Here is a 19,977-nt window from a genome sequence, read left to right on the forward strand (position 1 = left end):
GACAGCTCTGATTTGTTTCTCTGCATTGCATAGATAAGCAAATTGTATTTCCAGCCATAGCAACCTGTTCAGTGGCACCAGAGGGGTAAAGAAGAAAAGGATTTGTCTGTAAGGAACCCTGCTTCATTTGGCCCATGTGAATTCTCTCTGCTCTGAAGTTACAACAGGACCTTGCAGTGAGCATTCACTCTCACATCAGTGACCTGCACTGCAAATTGCTCCAAAGACTTCTGCCAGGAAATGTTTCTACAGCCTTTTCTAACAGGCTTTCATGGAGAGCTGACAACAGGCTGTGGGTTTAAGTTTTGTGCCAGGTGATGGAAAAACACATTCTTATCATACATTAGTGGCAGACAGGAGTTTTCCACTGCAGATGGGCTTCCTAGATGCATTTGCTCTTTGGAGTGAGTGCAGGAAACAGGAATAGCTGAGGGTAGGATGGCTAATATTTCTGTTTTCATAATTCAAACCCCATTTTCATTATTACATCTTGAGCATCCTGACAGATCACAGCCCTGCTGGAATCTGCACGTCAGTCTTGTCACCGTGGTCCAAAGGTTGTCACTGACACTGAGAATGACTCACACAAGCAAAGGACACTTACTAATTGTTAGGAGCAGTTGTGAGCATTAATCATTAATGCTTTTGAAAATTAAGGATTCCTAAGGATGGGGTACAGGTGACAAAAACCCAGAAGCACAGAGAAAGAAACTTCTAAAAAGAGGAGAGGGAGAATGTGGAGGCAACTCAACATTTTTCTGGTGTGTTTAGTTGAAAGAGGACAGCTTTTATTAAAAATCAGGCCCCAAAATACTGATGTGTCAACAGGATGGTATGGCTTTGTGTATGACACCTGGTAACCCTGCCTGCCTGCTGTGATGGCTCTGGAGAGGTGCAAAACCTCCTCAGGAGCTGCTCATTGCTCCTGATGGGCACCAGGATCCATGTGAAACCTGGAGGACAGCTCCTCTCCATGGCTTTTTGCTCCTCAAGTGGGATTTGCAGAGCTGGGGTCACTCAGTGTGTCACAATGTAAAGGTGGCCTGGAGGAGACACTCTGACTATATTCAAATAGCTGAATGCTTCTCTTATTTATAAGAATCCACCTGTATGTCTCAGATGACATCTCATACTTGTGTTAGGTGGTGGATTTGGGCTTTTTTCCAACAAATGCATTTGCATGATTGAGGGAGATTTTAAACATTCATGATTTTTTAGTTATTACAGTCTGAGCTTGGCCTCCTGTGCATATTCTGTAGGGGCTGTAGAGGTGTACCTGAAGATAGGATCAGGCAGGTGTTCAATAAATCCAGCTTTTGAAGCCCCCAAGCAAATCAAACAGCTGCAAGAAGCTCTGGCAGCTACTTGCCAATAACCTTATAAACAACATTCCTAATGCCCTGACTCATATGGCAAGCACAGAATCCTTTAGTGTTGGAAACACAACAAATTAGAAGAATCAATGGGTCAGGGGAAAAAATAAACAGAAACAAAACAAAAAAAAACAAACAAGCAAACCACATTAAAATAACAGTTTTGAAATAGGGTGAATTTAATAGCCTCAGAAAATCTCTTCTGTCTGTCAGGAGCTTGGTCCCATGCTAACATGATCTCATCCTGCTTCTTGGGGATGGGTGTCCTAAAGATTATTCTAGAGAAACATTGGTGGTTACTGCTGGTAGTTGGGAGTGTGGATGAGGAGGCCAGGTTGGAGTGGTCAGGATTTGGCCAGGCTGCCTGGCAGATTTGCCTCTGATGTGCCCACTCTGGCTTTGCTGGACACTGTTTGCTCTTCATTCCTGTGTGTTCCCTCAGGGATCCTGGCCAGGTACCAGCGAGCATCCCACCGTGACTTGTCTGCCTCCAGAGCATTGCAGCTTGTGGTGTTGTCACCCAGAGCCATCTCTGTAGCCATGATATTTTCTGAAAAATCCTTTCCTTAGGATTTTTCCTCCTGAGAAGCTGAGAGGCCTCAGGAACAAAATGTAAACAATGGTTATCTGCTGCTGTGGAATGCAACAGGTGCATCTGTGATTGGTCTCATGTGGTTGTTTCTAATTAATGGCCAATCACAGTCAGCTGGCTCGGACTCTCTGTCCGAGCCACAAGCCTTTGTTATCATTCCTTCTTTTCTATTCTTAGCTAGCCTTCTGATGAAATCCTTTCTTCTATTCTTTTAGTATAGTTTTAATATTATATATATCATAAAATAATAAATCAAGCCTTCTGAAACATGGAGTCAGATCCTGGACTCTTCCCTCATCCTCGGACCCCTGTGAACACGGTCACCCACCTCCCTCTCACAGCTGGTGGACCACAGCCCATTTGTGTCCACATTGAGTGGGGTTTGCCTGTTTGCCTCTCGGAGTCTCTGTGGTCAGGATGACCCCAAGATGTGTTAGAGTCTCTTTTCCCAGCCCAGCAGCTGAAGAAAGAGTCGGGATTCTTCTGTTCTGGTTCTCAAGGTTGTTTATCTGCTGTTATCTATCACATTCTTTCTCTGACCCACCGAGGTCTGTCCAGCAGGTTGGGTTGAGGCACACTTTAGTTTTATATTAAAAACTACGTGTAAATTATTTACAATAGTTTTCCAATACCTATCACCTACGTTAGACAGTGTGTTTCTACTCTAAACCAATCTAAAAGTGCCAACATTACCCAGAAGATGCAGGCTAAGAAGAAGAAAGAAGAAGGACAAGGCACGCCCAAATCCCTCCATCTCCTTCTGAACCCCCATTCTAAAAACTCAAAATTCTATTTTTCTTTCTTGTAACAAACCAACTATCATTCTACTTAAACTTTTGTGGCTTGTGAATCCTCATATAAGGTTGGTAATTGTTTTTTCCAAGGGCTAAAGTTGAAGCCACAGGTGTTTTTGCCTCTGTGCCAAGGTCTCCGAGCCCCCTGTCAGGGTCTCGAGTCCTCCAGGGCAGCCAGAGGAGGGTCCTGGGTCCTGGGTTCTGACATTTGCCAAGCCTGGGTTTGGCTCAGGCTGCACAGCAGCTCTGGGGCACATTAGAGATGTAGAGGCAAGACATGATCCTGTTGACCACACAGAAGAGTGGTTTTCCTCAGTGTCCAGCATGAACCCCCCTGCTGAATGAGCTTCTCTGCTGGCCCTCAGCATCTGGCAACCAGGGAGGCAAAAGCAGTGGCCAAACCCTCTCCTGCTGTCTCAGCACGACATTCTGAGCAGAAAACAACCTGTGTTCAAGCAATTAAACCAGATGACTAAGAAGAGCTAATGACACTTGCAGCTCTCACCTTCCCTGGGCTTGAGGAGATGCAGAACTCCTGGCTGGGCTCCTTTCCCTGAGATGAGGGGCTGCCACCCTCTCATGGCTGCCAAACACGCAGGAGCTGCTCACCCTCCACCATGAGATTTTGGATCAAGGGTTTGGAGTTTATCAAGCGCTCTCTAAGGCACATCCTCAAGAAATAGTTTATTCTTCCTAAGCTTGTTGCCTGTCAGTGGCAGAGGAGACTCTGTTCTGGGTAGGAATAAAGGGTCACAGGGGTGAGCATTGCAGCTTGTTTTTCCTAAGGATCTCTGGGAGCACTGCAGCTCATTTTTCTTAAGGATCTCTTGGACAAGAGCACAAGCAGCTTGAGAAGGGTTGCTGTTTGCATACAGATTCCCAGAATATTCTGAGTTGGAAGGGACCCACAAGGATCATTGAGCTCAAACTGGGCTGCACAGGGATCAAACCCAGCCCTTGGTGTTATCAGCACTGTGCTCTGACCAGCTAAGCTAATCTCAGTGTCAGGAACTGTGGAATTGGGCTGAGCCCATAGTTTGACCTCAGCCACATAAATTTTTATGTTTTCTACAAAAGGTTGTTGAATTGTTCAGCAACCCTGCAGAATTGCAATTTTTTTCCACCTGGCTCAATTAGACAACTGTGAAAGAGGATTAATTGCTCTGAAATCAATAGTGCAGCAGTGCAGCCGTGCTGACATCAGCACAAAATAATGTCAACACAGGAAAATGCAGATTGGGTAGGGTAATCTAAAACAGTTTTATACTATTTGCATACGCATAACTACTTTTTTGCACTCATTTTATATCTATTACAATGATTTAATGGAAGTCAGTGTAGACCTACACTACAGCAACTGAGAGAAAAATTTGGTTGCATGGAATAAAAGGTCATTTTCCACAGCCATCCCTGAAACCTATGTCAGTAAAGGAGAATATGAACAATGAGTTTTCCCTAACTGGCTAAAAATACTTGCTTTCACACTCTACAATAGTAATCGATTTGGACATGTGGTTGGTGCTTTGAGATGATCTAGTAATTGATTTTAAAACAGATGGCAGCTATCAAATAAGCATTTGTATTTATTTGATGTTTCTATGAGAACCCTTGGGGTTTCACTATCTCAGTACTCTTTGTTTTCTCCTTTCCTAGACCCTCTTGCTGTTCTCTGATCTCTTTTTCTCTCATGTTCTTTTGATGGATCCTACTGACAATTTCTTTTGAGCTTTCCTTCCCAACGTAAACCACGGCCTTAATGTCAGGCTTTAATTTCATTTTGCTTGAAATTCCTTTTTATTAACAGTTTTAATAAAACAGCAAAATGTCTTCAGCACACCAAATACTTCATAATCTGAGCATCAGCTACAATACATCACACAAACAGAACCATTGGTTTTGCTCCCCAGAATTGCTGTAGTTTACCAAATCAGCAATAAATAACACTGGCCCTGAGAGCTTTTGAACCTTAAATTGCTGATGTCTTATTTTTTTTTAATTTATTTTATTTTTAGTGATGGAAAAGACTGACAATGGTGCAGATCAGACTGTCAGAGGTTTGGCCTGGCCAAGCATCTTTATCTTCTTGTGCAAGTCTCTCTTTTTGTTAACTCACACTTAAAAATTACAAGTTATTGTGTCTTCTAACAAGAAGGCCCAGGAAAAGGTGGAGTTTTTTACTTGTAAATTATCTTTTTTTCTCATTTTTTTCTCCTGATATCATTGGAAGTAACCCTAAAGCTACCAGTGGATTTTTCAGTCAGTCACTGGTGAAGGCTTCATCTTTTACCAAACAGCAAGCCAGAACTTTGCCACCTTCAGCAGAAAGGAAAAAATCACAAGTATGGCTCAGGATGGACAAAAGCTGCAGAACTAGCTGGATTTTAGAAAAGCATGAAGAAACCTCCATGGCCATGGCATTTACATGCATGTGTTTATTAGCAAAGAAGAACTCTACCAGTCTAAGGCTCTGGGCAAGCCTGGGAAGATGGTTTGTCATGGAAATGTCTTTAGAAATGCCCCAGTGGCAGATTATGGTTCAGAACATTGAAACCATCTCTGTGGATTTACAAATGTGGTGCATACAACAGGGTTTTTCCCAGAACCTGCTGGTTGCCACAGAGCTGGCATAAGATAAAGCCTGATGCTTTTCCCTGCATTGAGTCTATCAAGGAATTCAGAGGTGTGAATGCACTTCACTGGACTGTTCAGGGCTTAGACAGAGGTGGACGTGATAATGATAAATGTTTCAGTTCTATGGCTAAAGTTGCTATACGAGTATCAAAAGGAGTAGCAAAATCCACTTGTGATGATCTTTACAGGATTGGGGCGGATATTATCCATGGAGGAATGAGCCAGAGGATTTCTGGGGTCTCTTCCAGATTCATCTGCTGTGATTCCTTGAGAAGTTTGTTACCTGAAGTGAGATAAAAGTCTCCCATTTCACTGCTCTTGCAAGAGCTGCTGGAATTAAATTGCTGTTTGAAACCATCTGGTGGCTGCTTAACTTTACACATGCTGGGCTAATTTTTGATGACAGACCTACTAGAAATGTCCACCCAACTTCTGATCCATTGTTCATATCTTTCCAGGGATTACCCACATGGTATCATAGCCAAATGCTACATCCAATCCCACATTAACCACAGCCTGTTACTTGGCAGCTGAGAACCACCACAAGGGACTTCTCCTTCTGCTCCCTGATGGTGGGCAGGAGAGCTTCTACCAGGAAACACATCCTTCAGAAGACGTGGCATTCCCTCTTTGGGCAGCCTGGATCACTCTGGGTATTGCTCAGGTCTTGATCCCAAAGAGAGCCACCCACAAAATGCACAAATGCAGCAACTTTGAATTCAGCTCAGGCAGTGTGGAAACCCAGCGCACTGGGAATATTTCTCTGTCTGCTCTGGGGCGCCCTGACCCCCAGGGGAGCACTGACTTTGACCCTCATTCATGGAGAAAGTTCCCTAAACTCCTGAATAGACCAGAATCCACTAGGGTGTGAAGAAGATTGTACAGAGTAGTGTAGGTGTATCACATAGGTGGGAAATTGAGGTTTTGGGATTTTTAGTATGTTGTGGATGGAAGCAAGATGGAGAGCCCAGAGTGTTGTCCTGGGCTTCTTCTTCATGCTTCTTCTTCCTTCTTCTTCTTGGGTTTGGGTGGCATTTTGTAATTGGGTGGAAAAGTTCACATTGCAGGCTTTTAGGGATGTGTTATTGGGTTAAAAAAAGGGAAATAAGATAGGTGTCAGTTCTTAATTTACCTTTAAAAGACCTTGGAACAAGAGATTGTTGGCCATTTTTGTGGTGCTTTTCCAGTGTGCTGAGCCTTGTGTGGACAGCGTGCAAAACTCTAGATAAAATAACAATAAACGAGAACCTGAAGACCAAAAAAGTCTGTGTGTCTCTTTCCTGACACAAGACCACTCCAGGAGGTTCTCCCCTGACAGAGGAGCCCCCTGGGAGGGCCCAGCCAGAGTCCCAGAAGCCAGGGAATCAGCAACAGGTACCCTGATGAGGGAGCATTCCTCTCATCACACCTCTGGTATTTCCTCCAGCTGCTTTTCTCCTCCAATCATATTGAAGTCTCTAAGAGGGATATACACCCAGTTGTCACTGAATATACTCTTACCTAGGACTTCAAATTCTCTTCCTGAGGGTCTGGTAATTAGGAAGACTCTTTGTTTCACACAGTTATGAAATGATGATTCAATTGGGCCATACTCAACTAGAAAATAGGATTAAAATACACATCCTGTAATATTCCCTGAGTACAAACACATCACTGGCTAATACATGTCCCCACTGAAGAGTCACTACTCAAGAGCAGGGTCATCCAGCTCTTTCAGAGTGATTTATTACTAAATGTGCTGAGATGGAATAACTTGTCTCAAACCCTGTGCTTGAAGCCAGCCAGCAGGTCTGAACAGCCCTTGTTCAGCTAAGGCAGTTCAGTGAGAACTTTATTCTCACTATTTTTCAAGCTTGCATGTCCTGTTGGGGCTGGCAGGCAAAACTGTGAAGAAAGAAAGAGCAAAAAGCCAGCAGGATCTGAGTGTGAGGAATCTCAGCAGCTTGCTCACAGCATCCTGACATCATGAGGCACTCAGTGACTGCAAGCTCTGGGGAAGAAGGCAAAAGTTTTGGTCAATTATCACTTCATGCTCTTAGTCAGGAGGTCATGATCCAAATATGTAGAGGGGCTTTGGTGTACAAGGAGAATCTGTTTTTTCACACATGAGGCAGGATTTGAACACACTAAACTCAGCAGTTTTGAATGAAGCTGATTTTCAGAGCATGTGCTAAATGCAAACACAATGAATAAACTGTCTACAAGAGCAAATTGCAAAGAATTTTTTCTTTCAGCTGAAAGAACTTTCTGGTAGTAATTCATTCTGTAGTCCATGAGAATGTTCGCTGGTTTGCTAAAACCAACTGATCTCTCCAATAACAGCAAGGTCCTGGCTTTGTTTCAAGGCAAAGGTTCACTCAATTAAATCTCATTAACAGAGGACCACAAAACCTGCACTAAAACCTTCCTGGGTATGTGACCTTCAGCAGAACTGCTTCATTAAGTCTGAGATCCTGGAGAAAATGTTTGCTGAATAAAGTCACTCCTAATTAATGTTAAAATGTCAATGATTCATGTGCCATCCGTCTTTACTCCTTTTCCTTTATGCTCTTCATTATCTCTTTAATGGGCAACCAATATAAAAGTCAAAAGCAGAATCTTTTAAATGTACATATAACAGGTGGGACAATGCAGCAAAGCAAATTTGCCAGATGTGCTTTCCCATGAAACATTTGTAACTTCCTAAATATCTTTCAAAAACCCCACTTCCATGCTGCCATTAAGAATTGATTAATTAATTTGTTATTTCTGAAAACCATATGCATCCTGGATGAATTTTCCCTTGCACCCTTTCTGATGTTACCTTGAGTTTTATTCCAAGCCATATGCATGTCTTAATGAACAAAGTGTTTATTTACCCTGTGATGGATATAATTGTCTGTTCTCCAAGGATTGCTCATCCAATTTTTTTTTAATTGAACAGTGTCTGGTGAGTTTTTACTCTTCAGACCAGAGGGATGTCCTGGTGTGACTGGGGGGTCATCAGAGGGTGCTGTACAAACCTGGTGGGTCTGAACTCAGAAAATCCACATCCCTTTTTCCAATAACCAGTGACGGCAGCAGACATTGGAGCTGCTTGGAGCTGTGCATCAGGACTTCATGGTGAAACACTCTGTAGCCTCTCTAATTTTTATTCTCACATTAAAGTAACGGGACCCATCTTCCTGCCCATCAATCTGTACAGCATATGCAAGCTCTTCTGGTGCTTTAAATAGGAATGACTCACATGATATTAAGCCTCTTAATGAAAATGTATTACATTATTGTCTTTCACAAAATGGGAGGTTTAAAAAGCCAAGTTAATGTCTTCCAAATGTCAGTAACTGGAGACACTTTGGACCAAGAGTGAATGTTACAGCTTTTCTGCAGATCTGTAAGATGAACTCATCTTTACAATGAAGGACATTCAATTACATGAAAAGTATTAGAAATAAGCAGCTACTTAAATTTGAATTTGAATTTAATAAGAACTAGGCTTGTGCCAGTCTTAAAAATAATTTCACATGATGGCAATATTGTTTTCTCCTTACATACTTGAACTCTGACATGTTTGCATTGGCATTTTTCTGAGCACCTTTTCATTGGTAATTATATCACTGAAATCTCAAATATCCTGAATTTCAGTGGTATAAAGGGTCAGTCTCTAATTCTGGCTGCTTATGCCTTGCAAAAGTGATTTAAAAAAGAAATAGGAATAAAAGTCAAGATGGTATCCAAGGCACAGACTCTATGGCCTGGTACCTTGTTTTGGAGTTCCAGCCTTTCATAAATTGCAGAAAATTTCTATATTTGTTTATTCCCAACTGGCAACAGAACTTAGGAATATTTAAGTTGTTGCTGAAGCACTTGTATAAGCACTGTTTAAATTGATTGATATGTGTCTAGTCTGATGTTGTGAACCCTAATGATGTGCAGGACACATGGCAGGAGCAGCAGTGCCTTTTATGCTGTCATGAGTGTGTGTACTAATACGAATAATTTGATGTTTCTTCAGCAAAGGTAATTAAGCCTAATAACCTATAAATACAGAGTAATTGTTATCAATTGTGCTCATTTGTGTATATGGCATAATTTGATGAGTATTTTTGATTGATATTCCTGTGGCATCCTCCCTGTGCTGTGATTAGACTGGGATTTTCATATCTACACTCTTTCATTTATTGCTAACTGATAATTTACCTCTAATAGCCTTTTCTTTTCTGTTCTCTCTCTCTTTTTTTTTTAATTAGAGGAGATCTTGAAGACTCACATTGCTCATTGGTGGTCTCCTGATGGCACCAGGTTGGCATATGCAACAATTAATGCCTCAAGAGTCCCCACCATGGAGATCCCAATATATACAGGCATCCTTTACCCTACTGTTAAAACTTACCATTATCCAAAGGTAAGGGAAAATAAAAATATATTTCCTGCTGCTCTATCAGAAATAAATAATTGCTTATTTCCAGAAGGCTCAGACAGGAGACTAATAATGCACGCTCATAAGCAATGAAAATAAACAGATCAGCTGTTCCTCAGTAAATGTGCATTTAGCACATTCTTTAGCTGCATTTCTAAAATTGCACTTTTCTGGTTCTGTGGGAATTAGTAACTCTACAGACAATGAAAATAAAATTTAAAAATCCTTGCTTTTTACACACACTAAAGCAATTGTGCTTCCATGCTGGAACGGGTGGAAGTTGGATGTTATCTGTGGGTTTGTCTCCAGGATGGGGTTGTTGGTGTCTGAGGGCTTGGAATTCCTTTATTTCTGTGTTTGGATATGTTTCTATATTTAGACATGTTTCTATATTTAGATACATTTCTATATTTAGATTTTTTTATTGATAGATTAGATAGATGGATAGATTAGATAGATGATAGATGGATGGATAGATAGATATAGATAATAGATAGATAGATATAGATAGATAATAGATAGATAGATAGATAGATAATAGATAGATAATGATAGATAGATAATGATAGATGATAGTAGATAGATGATAGATGATAGATAGATAGATAATAGATAGATAGATAGATAGATAGATAGATAGATAGATAGATAGATAGATAGATAGATAGATAGATAGATAGATAGATAGATAGAGATAGACACATACATACATATATTCTGTATTTACATAGGCTCCCTTTTGTATAGAAGGAAAATGTAGCATTTAGGCTTCCTTAGAATATCCAGGACAGCCTAATGTCAGAGAAGACATTGCTTTTAGAGGTTTGCTGTGCCTGAAAGACAGAAAAAGACTTAAGAGCCAATCTCCCCTTGACTGCAGACCTGCAGGGAGTGCACAGCACTGGCACAGCTCTCCAGCAGCACAGACTCACTGCTGCTGGTATTGCTGTAATTTCCTGCTCTAAAGCAGCACAGGGGGGGTCTGCTGCACTCATTCCTTCTGGATTTCTTGCTTTAAGCACTGGTTGCCTAAGACCTCACATGCTGGTTCAAATTGGAGCATAATTTAGCAGGAGAGGTACCCACAAATATGGAGGTTTTGTGGAAATCAATGGTTCAGCAGGAGATGCCCTTTCCTACAGTATGAAATGAATCAGTATTTCACTATATCAACCATCATGCTATTAGACAATCTTTTGTCAAAAGGTGCAGGAAATAGCAAAATTTCTAGTTGTCATGAAAAATATGATTTTTTACTAAGGTTAGAAGGGTCCTGAGTAAAATTTCCCTTTTTTTGTGCCTGCCAACCTCTCCACACCTCTGTGCCACATCCCTAGGTTTGCAGTCTCCCTGTGAAAGACCACAGCAGTCCAATCCATATCCTGGTCGATGGGAATGTTTTTCATAATCCATGGGGATACAATAAATCAAAACCATTCTGTGTTGTATATGATATGGTAATTTATTCTTTCCTAAACTCCAGGCTGGAATGGAAAATCCAACTATTTCTTTGCACGTGATTGGTCTGAATGGACCCACTCATGACCTGGAAATGACTCCCCCAGATGATCAGAGAATGAGGTAGGTGCTTTCTCACCCTTCAATGCTGGCCCCAGTTCCCTTGGGCTATTTTCAAGATAATTTTACAGTTTTTAACACTGGACCTTTCTCTGCTGCTATCCAGAAGTTTCATTTTGTGTAAATCTGCTTATTTTTTTCCATTTACTTGTCTTTTTACATGCATTTTATAGAACATTATATTAGGACAGGTTTACACTGAATAACTTTGAAATAATCCAAACACATTTATGTAAAAGATGTATGACCTGTGGCCAAATCAAATGGGTATTTGCCTTTCAAAAACACAACTTCAGACCTGTGTACAGCAGGTGGGAATTCAGAATCACAGTGTCCCCATCACAGTAAGAGAATGGTGGCTCCTGAACAATATAATTTCTCTTTTGGTAGCATTCTCTGCGGACAGAGAGACTCAGAAAGGTTTTAATTACAGCAATAATTTCTGACTGCAGGATCCAAGTGTTGTTCATAAATTTGTTCTATATGGGTATGGGTGGCCATAATTTATTTAGTTGCAATCAATATTGCAAAATGATGCAAAATACATCATAATTAATTAGTGCCTGTATATTTCATCAAAACCATGGCAATTGCCATCTCTAGGGATGACAGAAGTAGTGCTGCCAGAGCAATAGGGGTGTATTTTGATTATGCATATGTTTTCTGAAATGAGAAGATTAGTGTGATAAAATGTTATTAAAAGAGGCAAGAGGGATGTACTGTACATTCAGTCACAGAAAGGAGTCTCAAGAACACAGGGGAAGCTGGTGATAAGGATCTTCCAGCAGACACATCCTATCTGAAGCATTTCAGTGTGCTCAGTGCAGATGATATATGGACAGAGTGGTATTTCATGTTCTTTTTATCTTTTCTGGAGCAAAGTGATTTAGTACAATTAATAAAGCTGAGAATAAAGGGGACATATGCCACAGCCTGTTTCCTTTCAAAATTGAAAGAAGAAATTTTCCACAGAATTTTTCCACAGAAATTGGATATTTTTCAGTAAAAACAAAAGAAAACAAAACAAATTGAAAAAATCCAAGAAAAAACCAAAGCAAAGCTGATGATGGGAAAACATATTTGGGGGTGAAATGTACAATATTGATCACTTGATCACTTGTCCTTTTTAAATATCTTTCATTCTGAACATTTTTGTCAAGTTTTCTCCAATGCTATGCTCTTCTGTGAAAAAAAGAAAGTGAAGAGAAGGGGTTGAAATTTAAGGGTGAAAAGTAGCACTATGACATTTAATGCCTGACAGGCATTTTTAATTTTGGTGGAAACCACTGGACACTGGACCTCAAGAGTTCCATCTGCAGATGCTCAGAATTCAATCACCACCCAGCTTGTTTCTCATATTTGCATCTCAGGTGGCAAACTGAGGGATTGTGTTATCTCCTTCAAGTGCAGAAATCATCACTGGCCCTTGCATGGGCCAGAAACAAATAAATAATGGAAAAACTCAGAAAACTCCAGTCTGGATGTGCCCAGGGACCATGAGCTGGGCTGCTGCCTGTCCCTTGGCCTGTAATAAATCCCTGTCTGTTCTTTGTGCTGTTTGTGGCTTTGTCACCATGGCCACACTGTAGATATCCATATTGTAGAGTCACACCTCCTGTTTGGGATTCCTGCCTCCAGGAACAGCCATGGAAAGCTGGGGCATGAACAAGGCTGCTGCACAATAACCTCAGTCTCAGATGATTCAAACCAAACCAAAAATGTCTTTACTGGGATGTGGAAATCCATTGCAAAACTCAGGATGGCTTCACCCTTCCTGACAGGGCTCAAGCAAGGTGTCCCTTCCCTTTTGCTCTGCTGTGGATGTCTGTAATTGCAGTGCTCAAGGACCTGCTGGTAAAGATTTTGTTCTATGGAAGAAACAAGTTCTCCCCTAAATCAGCTCCACATAAAATGTGGGACAGGTCAGGCAGAGAGGGCTTGGGAATTGCACTGATTTCCCATTTCTCTCCACTGGCTGCTCCACCAGTGCAGCTGCAGGAGCAGCAGATGTTGGACATTAGCTGAGATGAATCACACAGTCTTGTCTCATTTTCCTCTGCAAAATGAGAACCATAAAACTTGGGTGTCCTACTGAAGAGATGTGAAGGGAAGTAAATGAAATTAAAGACTCCCCACTACTCAGAAACTAGAATAATGACTGTCCAGGTATCTGCAGTTATCTGTGGGCTGGGTTATCCATGGTCTTGACAACTGGAAGAGGGTTCAGAGGGGAATTGAGACTCCGTGCCCTTCTCTAGGGTGGTAAGGCAGACCATGATTCACCTAAAATAATAATCAAAAGTTCCTGAGAAAGAACTGTGGCTCCTGTGTTCAAATAGTGAGAGGGATGTAAAAATTGAATATATGTCCTTGAAACTTTAAATTGGATTTATAGAAGAAGTGCTCCAAGCCGCAATAAGTACTAAAATCACATTCTTTTTCTGGGGAGACTGAATCTGCTCAGTTCATTTTGGAGAGAAAGAAGAGACAGCTATACAGTTTAATTTTGCTGTGTTGTTTTTTTTTCCTCTTAGGGCCTACACTGTTGCTGATGAAGAGTAAAATTACAATTTTATTTCAGGCTCTAAATTTTCAGACTGCTGTTGTCTCACCTGGGCATATCCTTCTCCCCAAGCGCAGTGGATGCAAGCATTGAGGCTTTTTGTTCCTTTTCCCTGCAGCCAATTTCAGGCACTAAATATTACTGAAAAGTACAAAATCAATTTCCAGCTTGTTATTTTTCTAGACAAACAGACCTTTGTGCTTTTGCCCTTTCTCTTCAGTATATGCAGGAGCTCTTGCCAGAACACAAAGGACTCTCCAGTGGCACAGAGCATTATTTCCAATGAGAGCAACAATTCCTTATACATATTTTATAGCAAACAAATGAACTAATAAATTTTTTATAGACTGTATGCTGTAAAAAGTCTTATTATGCTTTAAGGATGTCTTGGCCCACATGGCCCAGCAGTATATTATAACATCACAGCTTTGGCAGTTCGGCCAGAGTTGTGCCCTACAAATGAAGTGGTGGAGCCGTGAATTGCTGCAGATGTGGACATGTGGTAGCACCATGCCCTGGCTCTGAGAAAGCAGCCATCAGTGAATTTATTCCTGCATTTTCCAGCCCAGCCCAGGTGGTTGCAGTCCTCACTATTGCATGGGACTTTTCCTGAAGGTATCAATTACAGGACTGTGCAGCCCACACCCATGGCTTGCTCCAAGTATCATCACAACCTGAAAATGCCCAGCAATAAGATGCTGCAGGCAGTGTAGGAGGGTGGTTTTGCTCATGCAAACTATCTCTGCTGATGTCTTTATGGCAACCAGCTGCATCTGCTTCACAGAAACCCTGTGTCACTCCACACTCTATTTTTCTTACTATTTGTCTTTTAATGCAACACTCCTGGACACTTTGGTGTGTAGCCAGCATGCTCAGAGGCCATCAGCTTTTCATAAGCATCAAGAACCCAGCCATTGATAGTGATGGGTCTGAGTCAGCTCAGTTTAGTGAGCTCAGAATGGAAATGGTTTGCAATTTCTTTTCCACCTGTGCATAAATTCGTAGCTCCAGGCAGTTCAATCCTTCTTGGAAGACAGAATAGCTTGAAAGATTCTTTATCTCTGTATTTGTCTCTTCTTTGAAAATAACTTCCAGAAGTGGCAGATAAAACACCTGCTCAGCCCTAAAAATGTCATTTTTAGGGGTTGAAATCCATACATAAAGCAGTCTAGTGACATTAGGACATGATTTTCTTTAAAACCACAGCTCTCTCCTGGCCTGTTTGCCTGCAGCAGCTGCTCTGCCATGTGCCAATTCAGGATGGCAGTGTTGTGATCTGGTTTGTGTGTGTTTGCAGGGACTACTACATCACCATGGTGAAATGGGCCACCAGCACCAAGGTGGCAGTGAACTGGCTGAACAGGGCCCAGAACGTGTCCATCCTGACGCTCTGTGATGCCACCACGGGGGTCTGCACCAAGGTAGGAGGGGTTTGCAGAGCACTCGCCATCAGTGTCCAAAACCCATGCAGGGAAAAACTATTTCACTTATTTTACATGGTGAAAAGCCAGCTGGAACACATTAATTTAGGCAGACAGAATACAAACAATGTTCAATTTTTAAAATTTTAACACCCAATAATCCAAGAACACTCTGTGTGTGTTTGAGGGAGAGTGATTACCTGTCTTGATTACCTTTACCCACACACAAGCTTGCATACCTCAACAATTTGCAATCTAAATACCTTTGCAACATTCTAGCTGCATTATATGTATTTAATGGCATTAAAGCTAGCTCATGCTTATCTACACATACTTTCATTATTGTTAATTAATCCCTTCTATAAATACACTAATACAAATAGTGTATTAATATAAGATCAGCAGATTCCATCATTTAAACTGGCATGTGTTTCCACTGTATAAAATTGTTCTAATACACCTATCCCTTGAAAAAGATCTTGCAATTCTGTGCATAGAGCATGATGATAAGTTCTTTTCTTAATAACTTTCATTTCAGCCTCCATGTATTTCTTAAGATTTATTTCTTTGGGGAATAATATGTCTTGTGGATTTATTTGTTTTGTCTGTTTGTGTAAAATGCTTTCTTGAGCTAGTGAATGTTTATCCATCAGAAAGGAAAGTCAAGGAAAGCAGCCACTGGATTCCATTCCAGAAGCACATATTTAAACAGTTTCTCTGTATTTCTGACCAACTTTTCAGCTCCAATCCAACAGCTTCATGCATTGATAGGCAAAATATAATATTTGACAAGTATGGTAGTAATGATCTTTTTGTGTTTTAGAAACACGAAGACGAGAGCGATGCCTGGCTGCACAGACAGGTAAGAGTGATCTTCCCCTTGTAGTCAAGTTTTTGGTAGGATAATTGCTTCACTGAGTTTTTCCCCAAAGAGAAAAAAAACTGATTTCCAGATTTGAGAGAGCTGCTTGGAAGATGGCATGATCTGTATAACAGAAAAGAGCTTCTCAGTAATAAACAAGTTCTCAGTAAAGGTGCCATCCACTCTGGTAGGTCTCATAGTCCTTAGCCTGCAATTTACTTGCAGTTAAAAGAGATGAAAAGCTGATGTGGGTGGGAAATCACTCACTGGCAGTATCTGTATAGGACTCATCAGCCTCAGAAGCAACACTTCATACCCTGCCCTGACACTTATGACGACAGTTTAAATACTGTGGTTGTTTTTTCTGGTCATTTTGTTGAGAGGATCTCTGTCCATTCAGAGACAAAACCATGCAGATAGGCTGTTGAGTCATTAAATATCATATGTAACACTTGCCCAGGAGTCAGTTTGTGATGGGACCTCAGATTAAACGAAGCTGGTTTGGAGAGAGAAGCTGTGATCTCAATTCAGCCACAACACCAAACTGTTTTTCAAGCCCTGTGTGAACGCCAGACAGGGAGCAGCATGTCACAAAATATCTTGTTCAATATATTTTTCCAAGTCCCGATTTAAAGCCTTTCAAATTTTTGTCACAGCCTGCTCAGAGGAGCCAAGACCCTGTAGAAATGGCACTTCATCAGTTCACAGCAAGAACAATGCTCTCCTCTGTTCCAGTGGCTGTCCTGCAGCAATGGGCTGTGTGTGATCCACATGAAAATTTATTTTATGGGGAAATAGACTTTGTGCTCCAAGCATTTCAAATAATCTTTTGCTGATATAGAGCAAAAATGGTGCTGAAATATTCTTTACAGTCATAAGGAGTGTATTGGCTTGAGTAGGAAACAAAAACTTAAAAGACAAGCCAAATCAAGGGGAAATCAACTGTCCAGATATTGTATATTAAAAAAAAAACACCCTTAACTGGCATTATTTATTTTATAAGTTTGAAGGCAATAGCAGTAAAATAATCCTTCCATTGCTATTTACTGCAGTATAGTAGAATCTGCATTTTATATTATTAATACAGTATAGTAGAACTTGTGTTTTTACTCTGCTGTGGTTATTTAGTCACCTACCACGTGGACAGACATTAAAAGACAGTGCTTTATCCTCCTGTCTGAAGTAAATGATCTGTCAGTCTCTAATGGGCTTGCTCCAGGGAAATACATTTTGTTTTACTACATCTCCAAAAAGCATATACTTAGTTTGAGAGCACACTCTTAGTTTAATGTTAGAGAAGGATGTTCATTACAGCCAAATGAGTCAGACATCTCAGTGCTAAACCAAAATAACATTTCCTATGGACTTTGGAGACATTTGATAGCATCCTTCAAAAGCTTTTGTAGCAGTCTGAAGAACCATATAGCTCTTTTGCCAGTATTTCTGACAACAAAATTACTTAAAATTCTAGTTTTGACTGAACATGATTACTGGGATAATTGTATTTTTCTGTATTTGCCTTTTATTCTATGACACATTAATCTAGATAACTGGAAAGGTATTTTCATGGCATGTGTGCCTGACTATGAGGATGATGTGAAAATGTTAAATGCTAGTCTGGGTCCACTAACCTCTTCAAGAAGGAAGGAGATGAATTGCACATCAGGCAGCTGCTGAGGGAGCTCAGGAGTGTGGCTTGGCTCAGGATGAGGATTCCTTGGTTGAGACATTTTAATATTTGTAAATGAGCCAGGTGGTGCCCTGTCCCCTCTGGTGGCACCAGGGTGGTGGCAATGGGGTCGCACAGCCAAGGGACCCTGGGCAGGGTTCAGCCCACCCCAAAAACCTCCTTGTGAGAAGTGTCCCAATTCTAGATCAGCAGGAATCCAAGGAATCCAACTGCTTACCTTGTTCTTTAAAATACTCCTCCAAAATTCTCCATATGCCTGGTTTGAAAGGTTTATTTGCACAGGTTTTACCTTTTTCCTGGGAATTTAATAGGGACAAACAGCCAACTGGGAGCAAGAGACAAGAAGACACCAGGGACATGAGGTGATCTCCAAGGATGACAGGGTTGACTTTTTTCAGCTGTCTGAAATCCTGGGAGATCTGAGATAAAGCATACAAGCCATGAATTTGAATTTTGTTGTTTAGTAGTTTGGTGACTCAGTGGCATTTAAAAGCCTGTGTATGGAAGGTCATAGTAAACAATCTCTTGTTTCCTTCTGGGCTCAAGTTCATGAATATATTTTATGCAAGTCCAAAATCTTTGGAGAGCCTCTCTCCAACACAGGCAAAGAGAAATAATGCAGGCACTCCCTGTGCAGCTAAAAAATAGAATAAACCACTCAAAGTATAATGAAGAATATTTACACAGGAATTGTTAGAAAGTATGTGTCACTCTTTGTGTCACTCTTTGTGTCACACTTTTGCGTTAGAAAGTGTCACTCTTTGTCAGATGAGGTGGCACATGTTCACTAAAACTGTCCAGGGACTCTACAGTTTATATTTCTTTTATTTATATACTTGCTTGTGCACTTCTTATCACAAGAGTCACACTGAACTTCACTCATACTTTTTCTTAAATACACAAACTGTTTGAAACACTAATTATGGCTGTAAGCAGTTTTGTTTCAATTTCTGCAAAGAAGCTTTTTTCCAATAGTTCTGGGGATGGTCATGTACAGGCAATGATTCAGCAAGGGAGAAAACAGGCAATTTCTGAACACCTGCTGATGATAAACTTTACTGGCATTTTAATTGTTTTATTTATTTAATTGTGAATGTGGCCTGAAAAAAAGGATTTAATTAGAAACCAGGGTGCAATTGCAGCTCCACCAAAGGCTGCAGTCTTTGGCATTGACATTGGCAGGACTAGGAGACCATAAAATTGTTTAGAGACCTATAACCTCCAAAACTGCCTGCATGGGCTGGCTGCCCTCCCCTGATAACAACTTCTTTGGGTTGCCTTTTTCTTTCCAGTCCTATTTGCGCATTATTTTAGATGACCTCAGTCTGATGCTAAAGACTCACTCTCTTAAAAGGTGGAGGTGATGAAAACCTGGCACCATTTTTCTTTTACTACTCCCTTGCTTTAATCCTGCATGATAACCCAGTGATGATGCTTACATGTAGTTAATATGAGGTATGAAAAGAGATTTTTAAAATAAAAACAGAGTTCAGAGGAATTTACAAACAGGACCCACTTTTTCATTCTATAAAGCCCTTTTGCCATGCAAGTATCCCATAATTGTCCTAATTTTGGCCTAAAGACAAAGGATGCAGTAGAAATAGGACCCAAAGCTCCATAACTCAAATACTCAAATTCATCTACCGGAAAGAAAAAAGCAGCTCCTGGCTGCAAACAATGTTTTTGGTGTTTAAATGAAGAATTCCCACTTCACCCAGTGGAGGGGACCTGTACCCAGAGACATGGGATCCTCTCCAGTTGTTGACCCTGATTTTGGTGCAGCTGCCCTGGCCAAAGGTGTGGTGCACCCAGGCACAGAAGAGGATGAGGACAGGGATGAGGATGAAGCTCAGCATTGCCCCAGGGGCTGAGTGTGTCAGGAGATGGAAAGAGATCTTCCCCCTGTGCCCTCAAGAGGAGGTGTCAGCATTGTCCCATTAGAGTCAATGCACATTGGGTGTTTTCCTTGCTGGATTTAAACAAAGTGTTTACCAAGGGATTAAAAGAATTCATGTCACATCTATCTGTTTAGCAGAGCTATGGGCCTGTGACACAGGAAGTATTGGGGCATTTC

At 41.0% G+C, this 19,977-nt stretch overlaps 1 protein-coding gene across 4 annotated transcripts in view; it reads left to right on the forward strand.

Moving 5' to 3' along the window:
* DPP6 (dipeptidyl peptidase like 6) overlaps positions 1 to 19,977 on the forward strand; it is a 562,376-nt gene that overhangs the window by 498,382 nt on the left and 44,017 nt on the right. For all 4 annotated transcript variants that reach the window (XM_030965369.1, XM_030965378.1, XM_030965353.1 and 1 more), the window contains exons 9-12: positions 9,620 to 9,774; positions 11,273 to 11,370; positions 15,228 to 15,351; positions 16,175 to 16,213. In XM_030965369.1, the coding sequence (XP_030821229.1) occupies positions 9,620 to 9,774; positions 11,273 to 11,370; positions 15,228 to 15,351; positions 16,175 to 16,213 (416 nt within the window). The remainder of the gene's footprint in view (positions 1 to 9,619; positions 9,775 to 11,272; positions 11,371 to 15,227; positions 15,352 to 16,174; positions 16,214 to 19,977) is intronic.

Source organism: Camarhynchus parvulus, chromosome 2, assembly GCF_901933205.1.
Source record: "Camarhynchus parvulus chromosome 2, STF_HiC, whole genome shotgun sequence".
In the NCBI taxonomy this organism is placed as follows: domain Eukaryota; kingdom Metazoa; phylum Chordata; class Aves; order Passeriformes; family Thraupidae; genus Camarhynchus; species Camarhynchus parvulus.